The sequence below is a fragment of the Danio rerio genome, chromosome 18 (genome assembly GCF_049306965.1).
Source record: "Danio rerio strain Tuebingen ecotype United States chromosome 18, GRCz12tu, whole genome shotgun sequence".
Classification (NCBI taxonomy): Eukaryota; Metazoa; Chordata; class Actinopteri; order Cypriniformes; family Danionidae; genus Danio; species Danio rerio.
In genome coordinates, this window is record NC_133193.1 from 970,001 (window position 1) to 992,533 (window position 22,533).

At 39.2% G+C, this 22,533-nt stretch overlaps 1 protein-coding gene and 1 long non-coding RNA gene across 4 annotated transcripts in view; both read right to left on the minus strand.

Annotated features, from left to right (window-relative positions):
• Positions 1–7,978, minus strand: part of cplx3b (complexin 3b) — an 18,812-nt gene extending 10,834 nt beyond the window's left edge. For 2 of the 3 annotated variants that reach the window (XR_012393813.1, XR_012393814.1), the window contains exon 1: positions 7,658–7,954. Coding sequence is in view for 1 of the 3 variants with exons in the window: in NM_001171590.1 (NP_001165061.1) it covers positions 7,658–7,815 (158 nt within the window). In the remaining 2 variants the exon portion in view is untranslated. 3 annotated transcript variants of the gene reach the window in all.
• A 121-nt stretch (positions 7,979–8,099) lies between these two features.
• On the minus strand, positions 8,100–20,185 carry LOC141378783 (uncharacterized). Its single transcript, XR_012394124.1, has 3 exons — positions 19,459–20,185; positions 19,213–19,306; positions 8,100–8,258 (listed from the first exon to the last, which is right to left on the minus strand). It is a non-coding gene; the product is annotated as an uncharacterized lncRNA (long non-coding RNA).
• Between the last annotated feature and the right edge of the window lie 2,348 nt (positions 20,186–22,533).

Sequence of the window (22,533 nt, forward strand, 5' to 3'; positions counted from 1 at the left end):
AAAGGACTGATAGTCCCGCCCTAAAGGACTGATAGTCCCGCCCTAAAAGACAGATAGTCCCGCCCTAAAGGACTGATAGTCCTGCCCTAAAGGACTGATAGTCCCGTCCTAAAAGGCTGATAGTCCCACCCTAAAAGACTGATAGTCCCGCCCTAAAGGACTGATAGTCCCGCCCTAAAGGACTGATAGTCTTGCGCTAAACGACTGATAGTCCCACCCAAAATGACTGATAGTCCCGCCCTAAAGGATTGATAGTCTTGCGCTAAACGACTGATAGTCCCACCCTAAACGACTGATAGTCCCACCCTAAACGACTGATAGTCCCACCCTAAACGACTGATAGTCCCACCCTAAACGACTGATAGTCCCACCCTAAACGACGGATAGTCCCGCCCTAAATTAATGATAGTCCTGCTCTAAAGAACTGATAGTCCCACCCTAAACGACTGATAGTCCCGCCTTAAACCACAGATAGTCCCGCCCTAAATGAATGATAGTAGTCCCGCCCTAAATGACTGATAGTCCTGCTCTAAAGAACTGATAGTCCCACCCTAAACGACTGATAGTCCCGCCCTAAACGACGGATAGTCCCGCCCTAAATGAAGGATAGTCCTGCTCTAAACGACTGATAGTCCTGCTCTAAAGAACTGATAGTCCCGTCCTAAAAGACTGATAGTCCCGCCCTAAACGAAGGATAGTCCCGCCCTAAACGACAGATAGTCCCGCCCTAAACGAAGGATAGTCCCGCCCTAAACGACTGATAGTCCCGCCCTAAACGACGGATAGTCCCGCCCTAAATGAAGGATAGTCCTGCTCTAAACGACTGATAGTCCTGCTCTAAAGAACTGATAGTCCCGTCCTAAAAGACTGATAGTCCCGCCCTAAACGACAGATAGTCCCGCCCTAAACGACAGATAGTTACGCCCTAAACGACAGATAGTCACGCCCTAAAGGACTGATAGTCCATGCAGACATTGTTATTGAAGCGAAATATTGAGCAGGGGGTGGGGTTTTATTGTTGTGCTCCTCCTATCATCTTTCACTCGCAGCATACTGACAGTTAGATGGCCGCGGCTTAGCAAATTTTACCCAATCAGAGTCAGAGAAAGACTGCCATTCCAGAGCAGAAGTAGATGAGAAATGTCTTGATTAAAGATGAACAAAACAAACAGTTTTTAGTGGATTGCACAACTAAATCTTCACCTTAACAATCTGAAGTAGCAAAAAACACTGCAAATTTGAATTTCATGCAGAATTTAGAGGTCATGTGGGGTGAAAGGTAAAATTAATGTTCTGGTCTGGTTTTTAGGGTGCTTTCACACCTAAACTTTTGTTTCGGAACGTATCTCGTTTGCCCATTTAGCGCGGTTCGTTTGGCATTTGTGAACAGGGCAATCGCGCTCTGTTCCGCGCCAAAGTAATCGCTCCGAGATCGCTTGAGTGAGGTGGTCTCGGCTGGAACCGCTCCAAGAGCAAAGAGCAACAATGTAACAATTGTAATCTCTGTTTCGGAACAACTGAATCGATTCACAGGTGTGAAAAGCACCCTTAGAGGGTTGCAGGTTCAATTCGACCTAGGAAGAAATTATACTACTGAGTCCTTAAAGGTGCTGTATGTAATCATATGTCATCGTGAGCTCATGCTTCATATGAGATCAGACTGCTGATCATGGCGACTGCTGTAGTGATTCCAGTTGTTATTTTTGGTGTTTATCTTCAGGAAATCAATGAAAGTATATATTATGTTATCATGACGATCTAATGTGGCAATAAGTTTGTAACTGTACTGTGCACAGTGGCCATAATCATTAGTTTAAACACACACAATAACAACATTAACATTATAGCAGACACTGTGAAAAGCTCATTTCCAGCTACTAGACATGACCGACAGGGTATTCGAGTGTCATCGAGTTTCAGTAAGTTGTGGGACTGCTATACAGGGGTCAGAGGCGAGAGGATATTTATACATAAATACATTTACATACATACATACATACATATATATATATATATATATATATATATATATATATATATATATATATATATATATATATATATATATATATATATATATATATATATATATTAGGTCCGTGGCCAGCCAATTAAAAGGGGTGGTTCTTTTTTTCAGATATTTGAGGTTTAAATACTGCATTTAAGTGACATTTTAGGCACTACTTTGTGCTAGATTAGCTTGTGGAATGGTTATCATTACCACACTTTTTGATGAAACAAAAATACTTCCTATGTTTGTCAAAGTTCTTATACTTATATTTGTTTAAAGAAATTTGTTTAATTACAAGTTGTTACAGTTTTATATATAATGTAATGAGATTAGAATTTTAAAAATATTTAAAAATACCTATTTTAAATGCTAATTTATTTTCATCCATCATAAAAAAAAATGTTTTAAATTAAAACTGTAAATTAAAATTATTTACAATTACTTTTTAAAAATCCCAGTATTATTGTAATTATACAAATATTGCTTTAAATAAATTACTGGAAAACAGTATAAAAGACACAACTGAAGTGATGCTAAGATAATCAAAGAAATCTTTTTCATGAATATTAATTTCATTTGAATAAAATTCTCAAGACAATTCTAAAGAATACAAAAAAAGAGTTGTGTGTTGTCTTACACCCGACTTATGGCAGAGAAACATACACAGACTGTGTGTACAGTGATGCACTTAAATGCAAGGTTTACCCCAAAATTTAAATTCTGTCATCGTTTACTCGATTTGTTTGGGTTTCTTTTTCATTTTGAACACAAATTAAGCTCTTTTTTTAAAATAATGTTTGAAATCAATAGCCTTTGATTACCATAGTATTTTGATGTTGATGGCTTCTAACATTCTTCACTTGTGTTCAAGAAACTCATAAAGATATGGAGCCACTTAAAAGTGAGTAAACAATTTTTTTGGGTGAACTATGCCTTCAATGCATTACACATTTTCTGATGAACTGATCAACATTGGCAGGAGCTGTTGGCTATTCCAACGCAATTTGATATAAAGGTTAATGCATAAAAATTTTTACAATCTCAAATGTATATTTTAGTACGATTTGCTCATCCAACGATGACGTGTAGGTTTAGGGGTGAGGCTTTGAGGCACGCCTCCTTTTAAATATTAATTTCTTACAAACGAACTCAACTTATTTGAACGAATTAGCAGCTTTTCTGACAATACATAAACTAGTTAGATTTACTTGTGAGATCCATCCTAAAAGAGATATTTCACCCACAGGTCATCCAAGATGTAGGTGAGATTTTGAGCTGAATCTGTGGCTCTTGGTGATTGATATAATGGCAGAGAATGGTGACAGGTTTACAATATTAAATAAACAAAAAAAGATTATTAAAATAAACACATACAAATGAGTCCAAATCAATAGCCCTGGCTCCTGATGAGGTCTTGTGAAGTGAAACGATCAGTCTGTGTAAGAATCTATACATTATTATTAGCTTTAATCCACAGCCTGGTCAAACAGTCCTCAGTGCATGTGCAACTGCACTCAGTGCTTAATTTGAGCCAGATCTTGCCGAAGATATTCGTGATTTACGTTCTGGTATTTATTTGATCCAGCATTACCTTTTGCATGATGAATACCTCAATGTGTGTATGTGACAAAATGTTAATGACTTCAAGTGAAAAAGACTGATAGTCTTGCGCTAAATGACTGATAGTCTTGCGCTAAACGACTGATAGTCTTGCGCTAAACGACTGATAGTCCCACCCTAAACGACTGATAGTCCCACCCTAATTGACGGATAGTCCCGCCCTAAAGGATGGATAGTCCCGCCTTAAATGAATGATAGTCCTGCTCTAAAGAACTGATGGTCCCACCCTAAACGACTGATAGTCCCGCCTTAAACGACAGATAGTCCCGCCCTAAACAACTGATAGTAGTCCCGCCCTAAATAACTGATAGTCCTGCTCTAAAGAACTGATAGTCCCACCCTAAACGACTGATAGTCCCGCCCTAAACGACTGATAGTAGTCCCGCCCTAAATAACTGATAGTCCTGCTCTAAAGAACTGATAGTCTTGCCCTAAACGACGGATAGTACCGCCCTAAACGACGGATAGTCCCGCCCTAAACAAAGGATAGTCCTGCTCTAAACGACTGATAGTCCTGCTCTAAAGCAGGGGTTCCCAAACTTTTCAGGCCGCGACCCCCAAAATGACAATGCCAGTGACTCGCGACCCCTATTATCCTTTGAGGTGGTCATGAATACAGAAACCTTGCATGCAATGGCACACACACACCAATGGACCCAAGTCTATTCTTCTTTTAATTTTTTTAATGTATGAGAGCTGTAAATGGGCCACAAAGTTTAACCGGGTGTTATGAAATCTGCTGCATCTGACGCTATTGCTGTGTCTTTAATATCATTTTAATAATAATAATAATTTCAATATAATTTTAATAATTTTAATATAACTTTAATACCCCAGGGGTTGCAATCCAATAAAAGTAGTAACTATAAGGCTACTATAGTAACTATATATGGTATAAACGACTATTTTTTTCTCTTCAGTAGGTTATGGATAAAATATGGTAATACTTATGGTTTAATAAAAATAAATCAATTTTTGGAAATCAACAGGCGACCCCCCTTCATTGTCCCGCGACCCCTCAGGGGGTCCCGACCCCCACTTTGAGAACCATTGCTCTAAAGAACTGATAGTCCCGCCCTAAATGACTGATAGTCCTGCCCTAAATGACAGATTGTCAGGCCCTAAACGACAGATAGTCCCGCCCTAAAGGACTGAAAGTCCATGCAAACATTGTTATTGAAGCGAAATATTGAGCAGGGTGTGGGGTTTTATTGTTGTGCAGCAAGCAAAGACAGCGAGCAAAGCTGTGTTGATTGTGTGTTCACACACATAAAGGTAGTCACTTTTGACCAATCAGCTTTCTTACATTTACAATTACTCTCATTGGTTAGTGATTAATGTTTTGTACGAAGTGAGCATCGAAAATAAATAATGGCATAGTGGCCTTTCTAAATAATAGTTGTATTTTCAAAATGCCAGAGGCAGTCAAGTATATATATATTAGGGTTGGATGATGTTGACTAATTCGGCATGAGACGATGTCTAATGTAAAACATTGCAATGGACGATGGCATCGTTGACGTAGGCAGCAGTAAATTAGTTATTTATGAATATTTAAAATGTTCATAACAAATTATTTATTTGTAGCCTACCGAACCAAATCCTGACCAAATTATAAATAAATAAAGATAATTTATTTATTTATTTTCTTTTGGCTTAGTCCCTTTATTAATCAGGGAATCAGCCACAGGGGAATGAACCACCAACTTATCCAGCATGGAAGCTGAAGCCCTTCCAGCTGCAACGAGTCATTGGAAAGCTTACCCAATTCCCCTATAGTGCATATGTTTGGACTGTGGGAGAAACCGAAGCACCCAGAGGAAACCCACATCAACACGGGGAGAACATGCAAACTCCACACAGAAATGCCAACTGACCCAGCTAGGGCTGAAACCAGCGACCTTCTTGCTATAAGGTGACAGTGCTACCCACTGCGCCACCATGCTGCCCCATTCCAGAAATTATTCATCTACAAATTAAGCACTGACTGTAGTCCAGTTGCTATTGTAATACATCAATAACTATCAACAAACTGCATCACCTGACCTCCCGTCCAATCACACGCCCTCATGCTTTCGTCATTAAAACCAACGGACTACAATCAGACTACATTAACACATGAGACGAGAACTGTTTGACCAGGCTGCAGATTAAAGCTAATAATATTGTAAATAATGTTCAATTTCTTACACAGAGGGATCATTTCACTTTGCAAGGCTTCAGTGTGCCATCAGGAGCCACGCCTATTCATTAGGACTCATTTGTATTGTTAATTAATTGTTAATTTAAAAAACCTGTGACTGTTTACTGTTATTATATAAGCACCAAACACCACGAATTCAGCCCAAAATCTGCTTTAGTGCTCTACTAAAGATGAAAAGTCCCCTACATATTTTGAAGGACCTGTGGGTGAGTAAATTAACAGGAAATCTTCATTTTTGGGTGAACTATGCCTTTAAATTAAGCACTTCAGTGAAAAGCAGCTGCCAAAATGAGTGCTTAGAGAATAAGAGCACGAGCGAGAGAGATTTACACAGTCTTCTGATGCTCATGCACTCAGTTCACTATAACAAAGAACTAGTTAAGATAATCCCCGTATCAATAACCAGCAAAAACCTTTGAGGAGATCACAGTGGTTTGGCTGATTCAAGAGATTAACCACACGACTGCCTGTCAAAGTCAGCGCTCTTAAACTAGCTGTTCTCGGCGTGTAAAATCTGCTCTCGGAGGATATGAGTTGGATTACCACCATGAGGATGAGCTCGGCACAGCCATTTGAAGTCTGTGAAATCACAATTTTCCAAATATGGCATGTTTTGCAAACGGCGTCAACTCAGCCACCTGTTCATGTCAGTCCTGTATGAGCTGATATCTAATGACAAAGCGTGTGAAATAAGCAGATTTTATTTTTGTTTGGCTGCAGTGCATGATCAGGATACGGTGGTTATAAGAGCCTCATATTTAGTTTTCCCCCTATTAGTTTTACTCAAAATATCAAAGGATATTTTAAAGGAAGACAATTTAATTCATCTATAATGAACAGGGGAGATTTGACTGGGGATGAAATGCAACTGGGGTATAATATAAATTATGTTTGCTCATGATTTGAAGGATAACCAGTGTCATTTTATTAGACTTCCTGTATTTCTTTCCTCTAAAATATTTACATAAGTGGATTTATTTATATGATATTGAGGATGCAGTGAACTGTAGTGTTATATGTCGTAATTTAATAATTATATAACCTTATATTTAGCTTTTTCCCATTAGTAAGATCTCAAATAGTGTTTTCGAAGAAGACTCACTACTAAACAAGAGATTTGTTTGGGAATATAATGAAATTAGTAAAATCGCAATTATGCCAAATCACGATAAGATTGTTAGATTATAGGTTTTTGGATTAATTTGGAAATCTCAGTTTTCAAAGAGGTCAAGTCAATGTGACTTATCTGTCCTAAATGGAAGATTTGATTGAAGATACAGTGAAACTGGAGTAAAATACTAATTATAATCATTTTACCTGAGGCGTCAGCCTTATTGAGTCAATACGAGTCGATTTAATAAAGCGCACAGCAATGAATCAGTTCAACAGATGTACTAATATAATACATAGTCTAAAATAAACCACGACTTTCTGTTTTGTAAACTTTGAATGTAACGATGATCGATTGACTGTTCTCGAATACCTCATTTACATGAACAAAAGCATAATTTACCTTGAAGCAACTTGACCGAATTATTATTCGCAAATTAAAATGTAAACATTCATGTGGATGTGAGTAATGTGGATTATTATTAATATCTGACTGAGCAGGAATCTCCCTGAGCGAAATGAGCAGCTGCGAGCCCGCGCTTTATTTCCAACGAAGCGCGAAAAATGCGCGCGCTCCTCCAAACGCGCGCTGCCCGCTCACTCGCCTCACACACACACACACACACAAACACACAGCCTCAAAATACCACCACATCCACAAACCTTCGAGATATACGCTAATGTCAGGTAGGAAGCAAGGTTTGTCGTCTTACTTTTCCTCCTCTAGCTGCTGTTGGTACTGTTCAAACTCTTCTTGTGTCATTCCTTTAGCCGCAGCTTCAGATTTCTCCCCTTCAGGTTTCTCTTCTGTCAGACCTCCTGTCAGATTCTTCAGATGACCTCCGACTACGTGTTTCACCATAAAAGCCATCGTTAAATAGTGTAATGTTGCTTAACACTCGAACTGTTTGTCCAAATTTGCTATTAATTCCAATTAATCCAACTGTATTGAGAGGAAAAACTCTTTTTTCCCCTGACAGTCCGTCCGCTAGTTTCAGCTGAGGTAAAGTGAAGTGATGTAGATTCATCTCCTCATCTGAGTCACAGCAGCGGTTAGACTCTTCAATCCACCCAATCCCGTGTTTCCTCAGCCGAGTCTTCCCGCCCAATCCCAAACCGCGGGATTAAGCGGGCGGGCTTTTTTCTTCTTTTTTTGCGGGCGCGCGTGACATGTCAAAACGCATCGCGCCTCGGTTTTCGGTGCCAAAGAGCGCATGCGCACGCGTGTGTGTGTCTCCAAGTCGGTTAGCGGGATGACAGTAAGCAGAAAGGATTCAGTGTCTATACAACATCCATCTGGAGGGTGAGTAAATCCTGTGAAGAGAAAGCAAGAAAGTGTGAAATGAAATGATATTCAAGAGAGCGCTGTGTGATTGTGTGTGTGATTGTGTGTGTGTGTGTGTGTGTGTGAGTGTTCCTTCTGAAGGCTCCGTCACCAACATTTTAGTTTATTCGGAAAAGGCCAAAACTCTAATCCCAGAGATTACCATCCATGCGTATAAAGCTGTCACCATCACCTCCACATGGATTATCATATGCAATAATGAAGGAACATCACCAAGACGAGACATATTTTAAAGTCAAACATGAATTAAAGTCTTTCTTTCTTGGCTACAGGTCAAACCTGCACACATCTACACAGAATAATAGATATTCATATTAAAAACAAAACGATGCATCATCTCGAATGCAATGTAAGCCAGTTGGGATAAAGCTTAAAGATGTGAAATGTTATTACATGCTTGCATTATCTAAAAACAGCCCCCATTACCGCTAAATTAATCAACACCAGATGATTAAAAACAAATCATACATCTCTGTGCATCGTGATAATGCCTCTATTTTTGCCTCTATCTCACTTTCTCTCTCTCTGACACCCCCCCCCCCCCCCCTTCTCATCCCTCCCGCGGGACTGAATCATTCCCGATCTGCTCTACTAACAAACTGTTCTGTCGCTCTCGCTGAGGGCAAAGACTACCGCAAACACACATTTATCTGTGCTGAATAACATAATAAGAACCTGAAAAGTCTCCGTTTGAAGTGCTGGTGGCAAGTGCTCCGATATGATCCAGGAAAATAACATATCAGCCAAACGTTCTAATACACACAATAAAAATGATGGGTTTGTTTTAACCCAACACTGGGTCAAATATGGATGAACCCAACCCAGTTGTGCTTAAAAATGTAATTTAAATTTCATAACTAAAAAATACCCTGCGTTCACGTGGGTTTCCTCCGGGTGCTCCGGTTTTCCCCGCAATCCAAAGACATGCGGTACCGGTGAATTAAGTATAGGCTAAACTGTTCGTAGTGTATGAGTGTGAATGCGTGTGTGTGGATGTTTCCCAGAGATGGGTTGTGGGTGAAAGGGCATCCGCTGTGTGAAAATGTGCTGGATAAGTTGGCGGTTCATTCCGCTGTGGTGACCCCGGATTAATAAAGGGACTAAGCTGAACGGAAAATGAATGAATGAATAAATTTAAAAAATAACCATATTTGGCCCAATTTAAGGCTAAAACAACATCATTTTTGAGATTTGCATGCATATATTGACATATATTGTTCAATGCGGAAGGAAGTGCACTCGTTTTTGCGATTGTTTTAGATCTTCCAATCTAGTTGTCGATAAGAGAAAGGACCAGGAATATTAAACGGCAGAAAACGGTCAAACTACTTACTCTGTAAACCAGTATGTGCATGACTATACAGACCAAGTAGAATAATATAATACGAAAATGTCAGTTTGCAACATTAAGCAGCAAAACGAGCTGTTTTTAACGTCTAAAAATGAATAGAAGTGAATGAGAGCAGAAGAATCAAGCCAAAAAGATTCAAATGGCTGTGCCCACTCGTACGCAAGGAATAAGGTGAGTACAGACAGAAATTAAACATTTTTACAGTACTACAATTACAAAACATGCATAAAAAACTCCTGGACATGAGGCAAATCTAATGTATCTAAGGCAGAATCTAGATTTAACACTTACCAAAAGCAAAAATTATGTTGGCGCCAATAGCCTAGTGGTTAAGTGTGCCAACATATAGCACCATGGTGCTCACGGCGACCTGAGTTCAATTCCTGGCTCAAGGTCCCTGCTGACTCTTCCCCTCTCTCTGCTCCCAAAACTTTCCTGTCTGCAAGCTCTACTGTCCTTTCCAAATAAAGGTAAACCCTCCCTAAAAGTATTTATATATATATATATATATATATATATATATATATATATATATATATATATATATATATATATATATATATATTACATTTATATATATATATATTAGTTACATTTATATATATATATTAGTTACATTTATATATATATATTAGTTACATTTATATATATATATATATATATATATATATATATATATATATATATATATAAATGTAACTGATAGGGTGATAACTGAGGACGCAGGTGGTGAGGGAGGTGTCGTGGACGCTGCTTTCTCTATTCTGCCGCCCTATGCGCGGAAAAAACTGAGGACGTGGGTGGTGAGGGAGATGTTGCAGATGCCGCCCTCTCTATTCTGCCGCCTCTATGGACCACACCGGGTGCCGCTCCTGTCAGCTAAGAACAGGAAACTGAGGCTACAATTCACACAGACTCACCAAAACTGGACAATAGAAGATTGGAGAAACGTTGCTGCTCTGATGAGTCTCCATTTCTGCTGACACATTCAGATGCTCGGCTCACAATTTGGCCTCAACAGCATGAAAGCATGGATCATCCTGCCTTGTATCAGCGGTTCAGGCTGCTGGTAGTGGTGTAATGGTGTGGGGGAGATTTTCTTTGGGTCCATTAGTACCAATTGAGCATCAACGCCACAGCCTACCTGAGTATTGCTGCTGACCATGTCCATCCCTTTATGAGCACAGTGTCTCCATCTTCTGATGGCTACTTCCAGCAGGATAACGCAGCATGTCATAAAGCTCAATCATCTCAGACTGGTTTCTTGAACATGACGATGAGTTCACTGCACTCAAATGGCCTCCACAGTCACCAGAGCTCAATCCAATAGAGCAGCTTTGGGATGTGGTGGAACGGGAGATTGGCATCATGGATGTGCAGCCGACAAATCTGCAGCAACTGTGTGATGCTATCATGACAATATGGAGCAAAATCTCTGAGGAATATTTCCAGTAGCTTGATGAAACTCTGCCATGAAGGGTTAAGGCAGTTCTGAAGGCAAATGGAGGTCCAACCAGGTACTAGTAAGGTGTACCTAATAAAGTGGCCGGTGAGTGTATATAATTGAAGCCAGAATTAGAATATTAGCCCCCTAATACTAATGTTCTGTTATTATAGAATATTAGTATTTTTTATAAAAAAAAAACTAATTCTGTCTTATACTGTATATTCTTTAAATATAACACTGCAAAGCACAGTTTAATGGTGCTGTAAAGATAATTTATGCATGGTAAATTTCACACGCCATTGGCAGACATGGTGAAATGTTAATTTTTGACCCTGTATGCATGACTTCACATGGAGTCAATAAACCTCATCATCATCCTGTTACATTTACTAGCCAGCAGCTCTGACCAGACGCCGCAGCATTCAGCTCATGGCTCTGTGATGTGTACATGAGCGCAAGCACGGATGCACGCATTATATAACAAAACAAAATGGATCCATCCTGAATATCGCCACAGCCGTGTCTGAAGCAGAGACCACTGTTTGTCCTCTCTGAATCTGGAGATGAATGAGGTTAGTAGGGTGCAGACGGGCAGTAAAACGCTGATTTGTGAAGTCAGCGGCACTGATTTGAAAAGCCCTTTCAGAAGTTGACCGTTCCCTTATATTAATTATACCACAGGGCTGCTGAAAGCTTGATTTTGATTGGCTGATGAGCACTCTGAGGTGTTAGTGCCAGATAAAGGCACAGCTAAAGTAGTTCCAGCAGGTTTTCAGCCCATTACAGCTCTGTATCACTCACTGAATGATCTATTCTTCCATCCGTCCGTCCATCCATATGGATGTGAATATCTATCTATCTATTGATTGATTTATCCATCTTTCCATCAATCTATCTGTCTGTTCGTCTCTGTTTGTATATCTATCCATCCATCTATCTATTCTTTCATCCATCCATCCATGTCTGTCTGTGTATCGATTGATCAGTCTTTGTTCATCCATTCATCTGTCCGTCCATCCATCCACCCTATGAATTCATCCATCTATCTATTCATCCATCCTTCCGCCCGTCTGTCCATTCATCTATCTATCCATCCATTAGTCAATATGGGTATCTATTTATTGATTTATCAATATCTTTCCATCCAGTTATCTATCTATCTATCTATCTATCTATCTATCTATCTATCTATCTATCTATCTATCTATCTATCTGTCTGTCTGTCTGTCTGTCTGTCTGTCTGTCTGTCTGTCTGTCTGTCTGTCTGTCTATCTATCTATCTATCTATCTATCCTTTAGTCCTTCCATCCATCCATCAGTCAATATGGGTTTCTATTTATTGAATAGAAGGAATAAATCTTTCCTTCTTTTCATCTATCCACCCATCCATCTATCTGTGTTTGTCTATCTATTCATCCATCCATCCATCTATCTTTCTTTTCATTCATCCATCTGTCCGTCCGTCCTTCCATCCATCCATCTATATGGGTTTAGATATTTATCAATATCTTCCCATCCATTCATCTATCCATCCACCCATCTATCTGTGTCTGTCTATTTAGCCATCTATCTATCTATCTATCTATCCATTCATCCATCCATCCATCCATCCATGTTTCCTTCCTTCCATCCGTCCGTCCGTCTGTCTGTGTCTATCTATCTATCTATCTATCTATCTATCTATCTATCTATCTATCTATCTATCTATCTATCTATCTATCTATCTATCTATCTATCTATCTATCTATCTATCTATCTATCTATTCATCCTTCCATCTGTCCGTCCATCCATCTATTCCATCGTTTCATCCGTCTTTCCATCCATCCATCCATCCATCCATCCATCCATCCATCCATCCATCAGTCAATATGGGTTTCTATTTATTGAATAGAAGGAATATATCTTTCCTTCTATTCATCTATCCACCCGTCCATCTATCTGTGTTTGTCTATTTATCCATCCATCCATCTTTCTTTTCATTCATCCATCTGTCTGTCCGTCCTTCCATCCATCCATCCATCCATCCATCCATCCATCCATCCATCCATATGGTTTTCTAGTTATTAATTTATCAATATCTTTCGATCCATTCATCTATCCATCCGCCCATCTATCTATCTATCTATCTATCTATCTATCTATCTATCTATCTATCTATCTATCTATCTATCTATCTATCTATCTATCTATCTATCTATCTATCTATCTATCTATCTATCTATCTATCTATCTATCTATCTATCTATCTATCTATCCATTGCATTTTTTGCAGTGCTCACATTTAGCAGAATGACAGGAAAACTCAACGTGACTAATTCCAATTCAGACATCATAATACCCATATTCTGCATGCACAACACTCTTTTACTAGTTAACCAGTCCAGCATCTGAAAAACTCAGCATCTGAAAACTCCATTGCATAGAACAGAATGATGATGATGATGATGAATGTACGGTTGAGCGGATGCAGAAGAAGAGCATCTCTGACCTCCGCTGTGCACATGCTCTCCGGCTGAAAACAGCAGCTGTTCAGGTGCAGAAAATATGACAGAATAAATCCATCACAGCGCTCATTCATTCACCTAATGCATGCGGACTGACATAAACAACATTTATGTGCATGTACATCAATTAAAGCAAGCTTACAGTTGTTCTCAGTGGCTTTGGTGCATTTCTCACAGCACTATTTACATTTGCACAACAGTTCATGCATTTCTCAAAACACGATGAAGCATTTCTCTTGACAATTCAGCATTCACAAGTTTAGTTCATTTTGACTGACATAAGCAAATGAAAATGTTAGAAACAGCAGAGAGTTGTATGAAAGCAGTTGATGCATGTCCCAAAGCATCTGCAATTTGTTGGAAGGAATGAGAAACTGCTACTGTGATGTGCACAAATGACTGATTGTTTTGAGAAATGCATGACCTGTTGTGCAAATGTAAATAGTGCTGTGAGAAATGCACCAACGCCACTGAGAACAACTGTAAACTAATAGTGCTCATTTCATTACTTGAGTCATTACATACAAAAATGTTGAACTAGTGTCAAAATCTGTCAGCAAATGTTATATAAAAAAATTTAATCTTTATTTTCCTGAAAATGTCTTCTAAATTGAACAATTTGATGAATGATTTACAGACCTGTGTATGTTGTAGGCTAAATTCCAATTTGTACTGCAATATTGTGTACTGTTGTGCACAGCTCTACCTAAAGGGAGTGCATGTTTGTTGTAAATAAGGCTGTGTTTATTCTTCTGCACAATGCTGTCAATAAATTAGGACTGTAAAGAGCATCTGCAGTAAACATGTGAAACATACATATTCAGTGTCTTGTACTCAGATACCTCACTAAATGCAGTGATGTCTAACAGTACTGTAGTTTTCAAATGGCTGTGCAAATAGTATACAGTGCTGTCTGGAGCATTTTCAGCAAGTGTCACCAACATCAGACTTTTTAGCATTGAAATAAAGTAGAGCGTAAACTATCATAATGAAAACATGACTAAGCCATTTGACTATCTTGCTCATAAACAATGCTGTCAGGACTCTTCATCTTGATGACACTGACACTTTGATTGACATCAATACTTGCTTTTGAGGAATGAACTATTCATTTTGAGCAAGTGACATGCTTTTGCAGGTTATCAGCTAGGTTTTGCAGTTTGTACTAATTGTTTTGAGAAATGCATGAACTGTTGAGCAGAAATGCACTGGTGTTGTGAGAAATGCACCAAAGCGACTGAGAAAAACAGTAAAATGCAAAATCCTGCATCAAAACAGCTCTCACTGGAATAAAGTGAAACTACTGTGTCTGTCAATCAAATTACAATTATACATTGGGGTTAAGTGAAAAATGATGGGGGAAATTATAACTTATTTCTTCAAATTGCGTGATATTTATAACCACACTGAAAGCTCCAGCATATTGTTTACCACTTTAAATATCTATAGCTTAGACTGACATTATATAGAATTATTATAGTTTATTCCAGCAGTTAGTACTTTGAATTAAATTTTAAGTCAAACCAAATTAATTCATCATGGTCTATAAAAACAGTTTTTTTCCTTTGAGTCAATGCATTTTTTTTCCTTGGGCAGAACAAATATTCAGATTGATAATAAAATAATATTGATCCATTTATTCATTTTCAGCTTAGTTCCTTTATTAATCAGGGGTTGCCACAGCAGAATGAACCGCCAACTTATCCAGCATCTGTTTTACACAGCGGATGCCCTTCCAGCTGCAACCCAACACTGGGAAACACCCATACACTCTTGCATTCACACTTATACACTACAACCAATTTAGCTTATTCAATTGACCTATACCTATGTCTGGACTGTGCGGGAACCCGGAGCACCCAGAGGAAACAAGGGGAGAACATGCAAATTCCACCCAGAAATGCCAACTGACCCAGCTGGGATTTTAACCAGCGACATTCTTGCTGTGAGGCAATCGTGCTACCCACTGCGCCATCGTGACGCCCCTTAAAATAATATTGCAATTTCCAGTGAAGTCATAACTATATTTTGAGGGTAATTTATAAATTAAAAACTAATTACAGAATTTTTAAGGTTGGTCCTAAGCAAGATTATACTTTAATCCAAGGGTAAAAAGACTTTGTACTGAATTGAAAAAACCTCACACTCACCGGCCACTTTATTAGGTACACCTTACTAGTTCCAGGTCGGACCCTGTTTTGCCTTCAGAACTGCCTTAATCCTTCATGACAGAGACTCAACAAGCTACTGGCAATATTCCTCAGAGATTTTCCTCCATATTGACATGATAGCATCACACAGTTGCTGCAGATTTGTCGGCTGCACATCCATGATGCCAATCTCCCGTTCCACAACATCCCAAAGCTGCTCTATTGGATTGAGCTCTGGTGACTGTGGAGGCCATTTGAGTGCAGTGAACTCATCGTCATGTTCAAGAAACCAGTCTGAGATGATTGAGCTTTATGACATGCTGCGTTATCCTGCTGGAAGTAGCCATCAGAAGATGGAGACACTGTGCTCATAAAGGGATGGACATGGTCAGCAGCAATACTCAGGTAGGCTGTGGCGTTGATGCTCAATTGGTACTAATGGACCCAAAGAAAATCTCCCCCACACCATTACACCACCACCACCAGCCCGAACCGCTGATACAAGGCAGGATGATCCATGCTTTCATGTCGTTGAGGCCAAATTGTGAGCCGAGCATCTGAATGTGTCAGCAGAAATGGAGACTCATCAGAGCAGCAACGTTTCTCCAATCTTCTACTGTCCAGTTTTGGTGAGTCTGTGTGAATTGTAGCCTCAGTTTCCTGTTCTTAGCTGACAGGAGCGGCACCCGGTGTGCTCTTCTGCTGCTGTAGCCCATCCGCCTCAAGGTTGGCCGTGTTGTGTGTTCAGAGATGCTCTTTCTGATGCTTGGTTTGAACTGCAGCAGATTGTCTTGACCATGTCCACATGCCTAAATGCATAGAGTTGCTGCAATGTGATTGGCTGATAAATTTGCATTAACGAGTTGGACAATATTTTTCTTGACCACAATAAATATTTTAGATTTAGAAAAAAAAATGTATCAAATGATTTTATATATTTTACACACACACACACACATACCTTTATTTATTTATTTTTTTAAAGAAAAAAAATCAATTGAGTTTGATGGATTTTCAGAGAACAAGACTTATTTTCCATCTCCAAGAATACTGAGAGAAAAACCTAATAATTCTTTTGTGTTCCTTGTGATGTATCAGGACATGATTTCTGACGTCTCTACAACTTGTTTACTGTTGCGAGCTGGTCCAACGGCTGAGTAATGTATAAATGTGCATCCTATAAATGGGAAGATGTGACATCACGAGGGGAAAACGCGCCACACATGATGCCCTGAGGACAGTTCCGTCTCCATGGCGATGCCCATTAATTACCTGTGAATAAATGCAGCATCCTGCGAGCGGCATACGGAGAGTTACGCAATCCAGAAAAAGACCGGTCTAGACTAGCCTGCCATGATCTCCCTCGTTATCTCTCTCTCTGTCTATCTGAAGGAATTGTTTGATTTGTTTAAAGAATTGTTCTCTGATGTTTGTTGTATTTTTGGAGTGAAACTTGGGCGGTTGGGAGGAAAATATTTGGGTACCACTTTATAATAATGGGTAATGTTTTTACTAAAATTAACCAAGTATGAATAATCTTGTAAAGCATTTATTAATGTTAGTAAACATTTAAAATTTTTTGTGTGAACTATCCCTTTAATTACAATAATTACAAACAGTGTGATGTAGGGCTGTATGGTATATCAGTGGTAAGCACTGGCCTCACAGCAAGAAGGTCGCTGGTTTGAGTCTCGGCTGGGTCAGTTGGTGTTTCTGTGTGGAGTTTGCATGTTCTCCCCGTTTTGGTGTGGGTTTCCTCCGAGTGCTCTGGTTTCCCCCACAGTCCAAACACATGCGCTATAGGGGAATTGAGAAAGCTAAATTGTCCGTAATGTATGAGTGTGAATGTGTGTGTATGGATGTTTCCCAGAGATGGGTTGCGGCTGGAAGGGCATCCGCAGTGTATAACATAATGCTGGATAATTGGCGATTCATTCTGCTGTGGCAACCCCACATTAATAAAGGGACTAAGCCGAAGAGAAAATGAATGAATGAAAGTGATGTGCTGAATGTATAACATCAGGAATGCTGTAAACCTGTAACTATAGACTTTCACAGTAGGAAAAACAAACACTATAGAAGTCAATGGTTACAGGTTTTCAACATTTAGTTAACAAATAACACACAAAGGTTTGAAAGAAGTAAAGGGTGAGTAAATTATGGAAATTTTCAATTTTGTGTGAACTATCCCATTAATTATAATAGTTATAGTTACAAACAGTGTGATATGCAGAATAGGGAAATGAATATCGGTTCTTATAGTTGTGCATTGTGTAAATATATGATGTTGTCATTTCATTTTCCTTCGGCTTAGTCTTTTATTCATCAGGGGTTGCCACAGCGGAATGAACCGCCAACTATTCCAGCATATGTTTTACACAGTGGATACCCTTCCAGCTGCAACCCAGTACTGGGAAACACCCATACACACTCATTCACACACACACACTCATACACTACGACCAGTTTAGTTCATCAGTTCCCCTATAGCGCATGTGTTTGGACTGTGGGGGAAACCAGAGCACCCAGAGGACACCCACGCCAACATGGGGAGAACATGCAAACTCCACACAGAAACACCAACTGACCCAGTTGGACTCGAACCAGTGAGTTTCCTTCATCTTTTGCTTCATTGTCATGTTTGTTCTTTGCTCTCTCTCTCTCTCCTTCATCTTTTCTTCCTCTGTCATGTTTGCTCTTTCTCTCTCTCTCATTTATCTATGATGGAAGTAGACAAGATTGAAGGCATTTTTGGAGTATAAAAAAGATGTGTTGGGTTGATAGTAATATGTTGTTTTTTTGCAGAGGACATGGCATGGCTCAATGAAACATGTTGTTTAAATGTTTGTGTTTCTCTCCGTCTTTCTCCTTCATCTTTCCTCCTCTGTCATGTTTGCTCTCAATCTTTCTCTCTCTCTCACCTCTTTCTATGATCAGCACTTCCACGAGGGCGAGCAGGACTGCTGGCTGTGTCTAAATGGGATGCGAAAAGCGGAAAATTTTCTTTCAGCCGACTTCCTGTGGACAATCAGAGTCAGGCCTGCAGGAGCGACGGCAGGGGCGAGCCGGGTGACTCTGGGACAGAGAGAGAGAGAGAGAGAGAATAAACAGAGACGAGGTAAAGTCGAGCTCTAATGAAGATCAGATCTGTCACTGTGGGCTCCTTACACTTGCATTTTTAACCTGGGCCCTGGGCTGGACAAAATGACTCATTTCTATTTTGGGGGGGGAAGTACATTTGTAATAAGTAGATAAATAAAACTCATGCTGAGTCTGAAATGACACACTTCCCGACTACGTAGTAGAATAAAAACCAACTCAGGCTCATTCTTAAAGCGTAGCCCTGTATACATTTCTGGAGATCGCAAATTATGTAGCCAGAAATACGTTTGGCTGCATTTCGTCTTTAAAATGAACAATGCGAGGTGGTATGATGCCATCCATTTCACACGTACCAGCTGACTGCTTACCTCCATATGGACGGCTTCTCTGCTGTTACCAGTTTGTCCAGTGGCTCACCATGTACGTAGGTGGATTTAAGACGCGGAGAGGAGTTGACCATGGCTACACGGTTTGAGACCGGCGAAGAACAGTTCCAGAAAGCAGTTATGACAAAAACAGAAGACAAAAAAGTAAAGTGAATAACAGGGTGAGAATGTGGAAAAATCTGAAAGCGTGGTAAAAAGCAGGCGAGGGCGTTTCTTTAAAGGCATTACTTTTGAAAACACTGTCGGTTGGGTTTAGGGAAGGGTTGGGTGGGTCAGTCGATCAGTCAGTAAATCAGTCAATCAACATCGGCCTCCGGTGGATTTATGTGAGAACAGCAGGCACAAAGGGCACTCGTGAGAGAGATTTGAGATCTGAAAAAGCATACACAGCAGACTCTGGTGGATTCACCAAAACAAAAACTGCAAAAAACGCAGCTCCTGGGACATTTTTGGTGCTCTCCAGAAATGTTTATAAAGGTACTTTTTCATGATGAGCCTGGGTTGTAAAAAACAGTATGGTAGGCATGTCGAAACTCAAATGTAGTATATACTAGAGTAGAAGGCAACTTCAGGTGCAGCTTTAGACATGTAGACTAGGTGAATTAGACTTAGCATAGCATTTATTTACCGCAACTTTCTGGTGATTTAAAGTGCTTCTTTTATATTTATTTACTTGTAAATATTTGGATTAAAAGCATCTGATAAATGTAAATACTAAACTAAAATTAACATGAAGGTGGAAAATATATATATAAAAAAAACTAATTGAAAATATTTATAGAAATACATAGCACAGATACAACCACAATACTAAGTACTAACACAGTACTAACTGGAATAAATACTGTAGTGTACTTTAGTTTTTACTACAGTAAACACTGGTTATTGTGGTATAATAGACCCTATTGTTGTAGAAAACTACAGTACTAGCTAATTTGTTTATATTACTAGTTGTGTTACCATAGCAACTTTAGAATCACCATAACAGATCAATTACAGTAGTTGTTGTGTTACCATAGCAACTGTAGAATCACCACAACAAATCAATTACTGTAGTTGATGTTATCATAGCAACTCTAGAATCACTACAACAGATCAATTGCTATAGTTGTGTTACCATAGCAACTATAGAATTGCCACAACAAAACAAATACTATAGCTGTTGTGTTACCATAGCAACTGTAGAATCATCACAACAGATCAGTTACTACAGTTGTTGAGTCACCAAAGCAACTGTACAATCCCCACAACAGATTAATTACTGTAGTTGTTGTTACCATAGCAACTCTAGAATCACCACAACAGTTCAATTACCATAGTTGTTGTGTTACCATAGCAACTGTACAATCACCACAACAGATTAATCACTGTAGTTGTTGTCACCATGCCAACTCTAGAATCGCCGCAGCAGATCAATGAATTTTTGTCATGAAATAAATCTGTAATTTCCAGTCATGAGGTGTATATCTGGTTATTCCCACAAGTGTACCAGCGCAACATAAAGCTGATTTAATGCTCCGGGGTCACAAATAAACATAATGTCTGCCTTGTTAAAGTGAATACCTTATTCTTGAGTGACAGACACTGAATCACCTGAAGACACTTGACGGTGCCATCCCATAATAACTCCTTTCGTCAGCGAGCCTCAAACAGGCCTGAGAGCTGTCTGTGGTGAAGCAGTGCGACAGGGCCGGCCGTCTCTCTGACAGCACGCCTGAAGGTGTTAGTGTTGTGTAGGAAGAAAGAGACACACACATACACACACACACATAACACACACACTGAAGCGCACGTCTGGGTCAGTCTTGACTCCGCAGATTACAGGAGCTGCCATCCCACATGCCATGCCTGCGTTGCCATGGTTGCGTCCGTCAGGGCACTGCTTATGTAAACACAGACAGCGGATCTTCAACTCCACGGCCTGCCATAGTGAGGGCATGGAAATGAAAATGAGCGTTTCCTACAGCCCAGGGTTCAGTTTTAAGCATTCAGTATTCTTATTCCTGAGTGTCTTTCCATTCTTCGCTCAGGGGCAAAAAGGAGTTGGACATACTTTAGGGAGAGACAGTTAGATGAATAAATCAATCTGATATGGCAATACATGCAATACATGTTTTACTCATTTGAAACCTTCAATTACAAATTACAAACACATATTGGATTTTGTATCCCTATAATGCATATACAGTAAACTACCTCGACAATTAAACAGTATTGAATTGACATCTAAAATTGGCACAAAAAAAGATAAAATAAATTATTACAGGACAGTCCAGTAATGTGTTTTTGACGCTCTTTGGTTAACTCTAGAGTCACTACAACAAATTAGTTACCATAGTTGTTGTGTTACCATAGCAACTGTAGAATCACCACAACAAATCATTTACTATAGTTGTTGTGTTACCATAGCAACTGTAGAATCACCACAACAAATCAATTACTATAGTTGTTGTGTTACCATAGCAACTCTAGAATCACTGAAACAAATCAGTTACCATAGTTGTTGTGTTACCATAGCAACTGTAGAATCACCACAACAAATCATTTACTATAGTTGTTGTGTTACCATAGCAACTGTAGAATCACCACAACAAATCAATTACTATAGTTGTTGTGTTACCATAGCAACTGTAGAATCACCACAACAAATCAGTTACTAAAGTTGGTGTGTCACCATAGCAACTGTAGAATCACCACAACAAATCAGTTACTAAAGTTGTTGTGTCACCATAGCAACTGTAGAATCACCACAACAAATCAGTTACTATAGTTGTTGTGTCACCATTGGAACTGTAAAATCAACACAACAAATCAGTTACTAAAGTTGTTGCGTTACTATAGCAACAGTAGAATCACCACAACAAATCAGTTACTTTAGTTGTTGTGTTACCATAGCAACTGTAGAATAACCACAACAAATCAATTACTGTAGTTGTTGCGTCACCATAGCAACTCTGGAATCACTACAACAGACCAATTACTGCAGTCGTATTACCATAGCAACTCTAGAATCACTACAACAGATCAATTACTACAGGTCTTGTGTTACCGTAGCAACTCTAGAATCACCCATATTTAAATTTAATTGAATAACTAACCAGATATTGGGGTTGTCCATGTTTGACATAACATTGGGTTACACCAACCCATCATTTTCCACAGTGTGATTAGCATACATTGCCATATCGATATTGTTTATTAATCTAACGTATTTGCAATTTCCTTTTGCCCGTGAATAATTATATTGATTTGCATTTTTTGGATATTTTTAATGTGTTTTTTTAATGCGGTTTTGACATCAAA